This window comes from Lactuca virosa, chromosome 5 (assembly GCF_052849685.1).
Source record: "Lactuca virosa cultivar CGN04683 chromosome 5, Lactuca_virosa_CGN04683_v6, whole genome shotgun sequence".
NCBI lineage: Eukaryota > Viridiplantae > Streptophyta > Magnoliopsida > Asterales > Asteraceae > Lactuca > Lactuca virosa.
In genome coordinates, this window is record NC_136430.1 from 292,463,323 (window position 1) to 292,469,346 (window position 6,024).

The following is a 6,024-nucleotide window of genomic DNA, read 5'->3' on the forward strand; positions in this document are numbered from 1 at the left end:
ATTTTATAATTTCTAGTGCCAAAAACTAACTAGAATTTTTTTTTTTGCAAATGGCCTTCCATGCATTAGGCATGTACTATACCAACTCAACTTTGAATCAAATTTTAGTGGCATTTTGGTATATAACAAAAAATATTTTTTTAGTAGATTAAACAAGCTCTCTTCAAACATTTCAGAATTATGCTTATTTTTGTAGATAATTAATTTTAAGAAATTTAGTTTTTTAGAAAGATAAAAGTTTTGGCCAAAAATAAATTGGGATAAAAAAAAACAATAAACCAATAGACTAATGATACGTGGCTTCGCAGAAGGCATTCTGAGTCCACAAAAGATCGTCTGCGGACTGTATAGTCATTTTTTAAAGACATTTGTTTATTTTATTATTTTCCCCAAAGGTTATAAAGTGATCATTTATATAATTTTCTCTATTTAATATTATATACTTTTTTAATTAACACAAAACTTTGTTTATTTACGAATACAAAGGACTAAAGTGACATGTTATTAAACCACAGGGGCATTAATATAATATCTGTCAGCCACCATTTCTGGAAGAAGGGAATCGCGGTCGCCAGTGTCCGTATACTTTGAGTCGGTTCAAATGGAACCATCTTTTTTCAACGCAATGAAACAATCCATCGATCTCCATTTCTAGATTCAAGGAGAAAACATCGCCTCTTCGTCTTCCACAAAATTAGGGTTTGTTACTCTTTCATCCTTTCGATTCTATTTTATGTTAATTTACATTTATTGTTTCTCGATTTCATCCTTTTTCCTTTACCGATTTCTATTGCGTGAATCTGAAGTCGAAAACAAGTTTGTAAGCTATAATTTTTGGTACTTGTAATGACTTCACTTATAGATCTAGTTCCTGATATGAGAAGTTAGCGTTCCTTTTGCTTGAATCCGTCTAAGGTGCTTCCGCGAAATTTATTCTGCTCAATAATATAGCGTGTACGGGTCTGTTGTTGTTGAAATCTTATGGATGCTCTAACAAAGTAACATGCGCATAGTTGTTTGTTGTTAGTTCTTGAATTTAATTTAGGTTGGATTCTTTTAGCTCTATTTTTCATAGTACATAGAAATGTAAAACGTTACATCAAGAACATGTATTTCTGTACCTAAAGTAATCATCAGCGATCATGAAAAGGTTTTCTTGTCCCAAAGTAATTAACTGCATCTATACCAAACACAAACAAAGAAGACATTTCTATTGAACACGGCTACTAATTAAGTTTTGTATCACTAAACCCTAATGTCATAATTCTAGGATACAACTCATATATTACGAAAGTACTCTTCAATCTTCCAATGCAACAGTTATTCACTAATATGTTTTTGAATTGGACTGTATTCCATTCTCCAGTTGGACTCACATTGTATGCTTTATAATCTGATTTGTACTGTTCGTATCACAAACACTTTTTTGACAACTATGACAAAATCTTATGAGTTTGATAACTTTCATTTTGAAGTTTGAACTGTGTATTGGTTCATTGGGTGTTTGAGATTTTTTCATGGGAGATTAACTTTAAATTTTGTTATGCAGCATTTGAGATAAACTAAAAGACAGGCAAACTCGAAAGTTGAAAAAGATGACGTGGTTTAGGGCTGGATCTGGTGTAGCTAAGCTTGCAATCAAAAGAACCTTATCACAAACCGGAACATATGCAGCAAGGAAGCATCTTCTTCCTTCACAAACTCGACATTTTCACACAACACTTTTCAAATCAAAAGCACAATCTGCACCTGTCCCAAGACCTGTCCCCCTTTCTCGCTTAACAGACAGTTTCTTAGATGGAACTAGCAGTGTCTACCTTGAAGAGCTTCAAAGAACTTGGGAAAACGACCCACAAAGTGTCGATGAATCATGGGACAATTTCTTCAGAAACTTTGTAGGCCAAGCTTCCACATCCCCTGGAATATCTGGCCAAACAATCCAAGAAAGCATGCGTTTGTTGCTTCTTGTTAGAGCTTACCAAGTATATGGCCACATGAAAGCCAAAATCGATCCATTGGGTCTTGAAAAACGTGAAATCCCAGACGATTTAGACCCTGCTTTCTATGGTTTCACTGAAGCCGATTTAGATCGTGAGTTCTTCCTTGGTGTATGGAGAATGTCTGGTTTTTTATCCGAAAATCGCCCTGTTCAAACCCTTAGATCAATCTTAACAAGACTCGAACAAGCTTATTCTGGAAGCATTGGTTATGAATACATGCATATTGCTGATCGTGAAAGATGCAACTGGTTAAGAGACAGAATTGAAACCCCAACTCCTACTCAATACAACAGTGAAAGACGCGAAGTCATTCTTGATAGACTCATTTGGAGCACACAATTCGAAAACTTTTTAGCTACAAAATGGACAGCTGCTAAAAGATTCGGTCTTGAAGGAGGTGAGACTTTAATCCCAGGTATGAAAGAAATGTTTGACAGGTCAGCAGATCTTGGTGTTGAAAGCATTGTAATTGGAATGTCCCACAGAGGAAGATTAAATGTGTTAGGAAACGTTGTGAGAAAGCCATTAAGACAAATCTTCAGTGAATTTAGTGGAGGAACAAAACCTGTTGATGAAGTCGGGCTCTACACTGGAACAGGTGATGTGAAATACCACTTGGGTACTTCATATGATCGCCCAACAAGAGGTGGAAAGAGGATACATTTGTCTTTAGTTGCAAACCCTAGTCATTTAGAAGCTGTTGACCCTGTTGTAGTTGGAAAAACAAGAGCAAAACAGTATTACTCAAATGATGCTGATAGAACAAAGAACATGGGAATCTTGATTCATGGAGATGGAAGTTTTGCAGGGCAAGGTGTGGTGTATGAGACTTTACATTTAAGTGGTCTTCCAAATTACACTACAGGTGGAACAATTCATATTGTAGTCAACAATCAGGTTGCTTTCACTACTGATCCACAAGCTGGAAGGTCATCACAGTATTGTACAGATGTTGCTAAAGCTTTGAATGCTCCTATTTTTCATGTCAATGGTGATGATGTGGAAGCGGTTGTTCATGCTTGTGAGCTTGCAGCGGAATGGCGTCAGACATTCCATTCCGATGTTGTTGTTGACATTGTTTGTTATCGGAGGTTTGGGCATAACGAGATTGATGAACCTTCTTTTACACAACCTAAGATGTATAAGATTATCAGGAATCATCCTTCTTCACTAGAAATCTACCAGAAGAAGCTTCTAGAAACTGGGCAAGCTACAAAAGAAGATATTGATAGAATACAAAGCAAGGTTACCTCGATTCTTAATGAAGAGTTTCTTGCTAGTAAGGATTATGTCCCTCAAAGAAGAGATTGGCTTTCGGCTTATTGGCTTGGATTTAAATCCCCTGAACAACTTTCACGTATTCGTAACACTGGGTATGTAACTATGTATTATGTAAACCTTTTTCATTTTTTTTTTATTTTTTTTTATTTTAAACATTGTTTTACACAGATAGTTTTGACTTTTGATTTGTAGGGTGAAACCTGAGATTTTGAAGAATGTTGGAAAGGCGATTACGACTCTTCCGGAAACTTTTAAGCCTCATAGAGCTGTTAAGAAGATATTTGCAGACCGATTTAAGATGATTGAAACTGGAGAGGGTGTTGATTGGGCAGTTGCAGAAGCTCTTGCTTTTGCAACATTACTTGTGGAAGGAAATCATGTGAGATTGAGTGGTCAAGATGTTGAAAGAGGTACTTTTAGTCACAGGCATTCTGTTATCCATGATCAGGAAACAGGGGACAGATACTGTCCGTTGGATCATGTCATGATGAATCAAAATGAGGAAATGTTTACTGTTAGCAACAGGTGATGATTTCCTACAATTTCTCAAAGTTTTTTTGAATGATTTTAGTTTGTTAAGCATTAAACATTTCTTGATACAGTTCTCTTTCGGAGTTTGCTGTTTTGGGATTTGAATTGGGATATTCAATGGAAAACCCTAATTCATTGGTGTTATGGGAAGCTCAATTTGGGGATTTTTCAAATGGAGCTCAGGTGATATTTGATCAGTTTTTAAGCAGTGGGGAGGCCAAGTGGCTGAGACAGACTGGGTTAGTTGTGTTGCTACCTCATGGTTATGATGGTCAAGGCCCTGAACACTCTAGTGCAAGACTTGAGCGTTTTCTTCAGGTATTACTCTTTCCACTTATATTATACGAAGGAATGGAATCAAATTCCAATTCCTTCAGATTCCTATATTCTCCCCCTTTATTAATTCAATCTCAAATCTTATTACAGATGAGCGATGATAATCCTTTTGTCGTACCTGAAATGGAACCAACACTCCGCAATCAAATCCAAACATGTAACTGGCAAGTTGTCAATGTCACAACTCCCGCAAATTACTTCCATGTGTTACGTCGACAGGTGATGATAATTATACATTTCTAAATTTTATAATTCATATAAATATATTTTTAACATTTTGTTGTTATATTCCAGCTGCATAGGGAGTTCCGCAAGCCACTTATTGTAATGTCCCCAAAGAATCTACTTCGTCACAAAGAATGCAAATCAAATCTATCAGAGTTTGATGATGTCCAAGGTCACCCAGGTTTTGACAAACAAGGAACAAGATTCAAGCGTCTGATAAAAGACCAAAATGACCACTCAGATCTTGAAGAGGGAATTAGACGTTTGGTTCTTTGCTCTGGAAAGGTTTATTATGAACTTGATGAAAAGAGGAAGTCAATTGATGGCAAAGACATTGCAATTTGCAGAGTCGAACAGCTTTGCCCCTTCCCATATGACCTCATCCAGCGTGAACTCAAGCGCTATCCAAGTAACTTCAAACCCTAATTGATATGAAATAAATGTGTTAATAAGAAAAACTGATGGAATAAATAAAACTTTGGTTGGATTGGATATTTCAGATGCAGAGATTGTGTGGTGTCAGGAGGAGCCAATGAACATGGGAGCCTACAGTTACATTGCCCCCCGCCTTGCTACCGCCATGAAAACACTCAACAGAGGCACCATTGACGATGTCAAATACGTCGGCCGTGCTCCCTCTGCCGCCACCGCCACCGGTTTCTACACTGTTCATGGAAGAGAACAGTCGGAACTCGTCCAAAACGCCCTCCAATCTGAACCTATCACTACCAACCCCACCCTATGCTAAAACCCTAATTCCCGGTATAATTCTCATTTCTCACACACACAGGTTCGACTGTTGGGTCCCATTTCTCACACAGACAGAACAAAACAAAACAGGTTGTACTGTTGGTCATTGGGACCCAGACTAATGTATTGTCTTGTCACCAGGAACTTGTTTTAGTCTAGTTATGATTACTATTTGAATTAACTTTAATGAGTTGTTTATTTTTTTGCAGGGTTTTTGTCTTGTTGTGGAGTGATGTGCGGGGATGTTTTTTTTTTGATTTTATTTGCGCATCGGGGAAAAATGTTATGTAATAATTACAACAAGGTGAGAATTGTATACGTCTCCTGCCATGTGTTCATGGCGTAATCAGTTTTCTTTTTATGTGTTGGTGAATCTTGATGATGATATCTGAAAATGATTTATTTTTGAAAGTGTTATGGTTTTGGTAGTTTCTAAGTTTTGATTATATTATAGATCGAAAGGACACCAACCTTTGTGTTTCTCAAAAGTCATGTGTTCTAGAAGTCGTACATGTCGTGTGAGATACGTGATGACCAAGTACTTCTCTCCTACAAACCTACCTACTCAACCTCCATGTGCCAAATTAATAGAATAATATGGTTTCTTTTAGGCAAGACAAAATTTTAAGAATGGTCACTATGGTTTTAATTTTTTTTCCCAAAACAGTCCCTATAATTTTTTTTCGTGTAAATGGTTCTTTTGGAACAAACCTTGCATACCATCGGTCCTTATGACTTTACGACGAACACTATTATTTTTCTATTAAATATAAATGAAATGACTATCATACAAAGTGTCTGAAAATTGAACCTTTATCACATAAGTGTCTGAAAATTGAACCTTTATCATATAAACAAACACTAATGAACCCAAAAACCGACATCAGACCATCTAAAAACT

General features: G+C 36.6%; 1 protein-coding gene across 1 annotated transcript; it reads left to right on the top strand.

Moving 5' to 3' along the window:
• Positions 1-550: 550 nt before the first annotated feature.
• LOC145114703 (uncharacterized) lies at positions 551-5,534 on the top strand. Its single transcript, XM_079050781.1, has 8 exons — positions 551-699; positions 1,550-3,373; positions 3,474-3,806; positions 3,884-4,130; positions 4,239-4,367; positions 4,443-4,782; positions 4,874-5,135; positions 5,333-5,534. Exons 2-7 carry the CDS (start codon positions 1,596-1,598, stop codon positions 5,119-5,121), a joined length of 3,075 nt encoding a protein of 1,024 aa, XP_078906907.1. The 5' UTR covers positions 551-699; positions 1,550-1,595; the 3' UTR covers positions 5,122-5,135; positions 5,333-5,534.
• Positions 5,535-6,024: the final 490 nt, after the last annotated feature.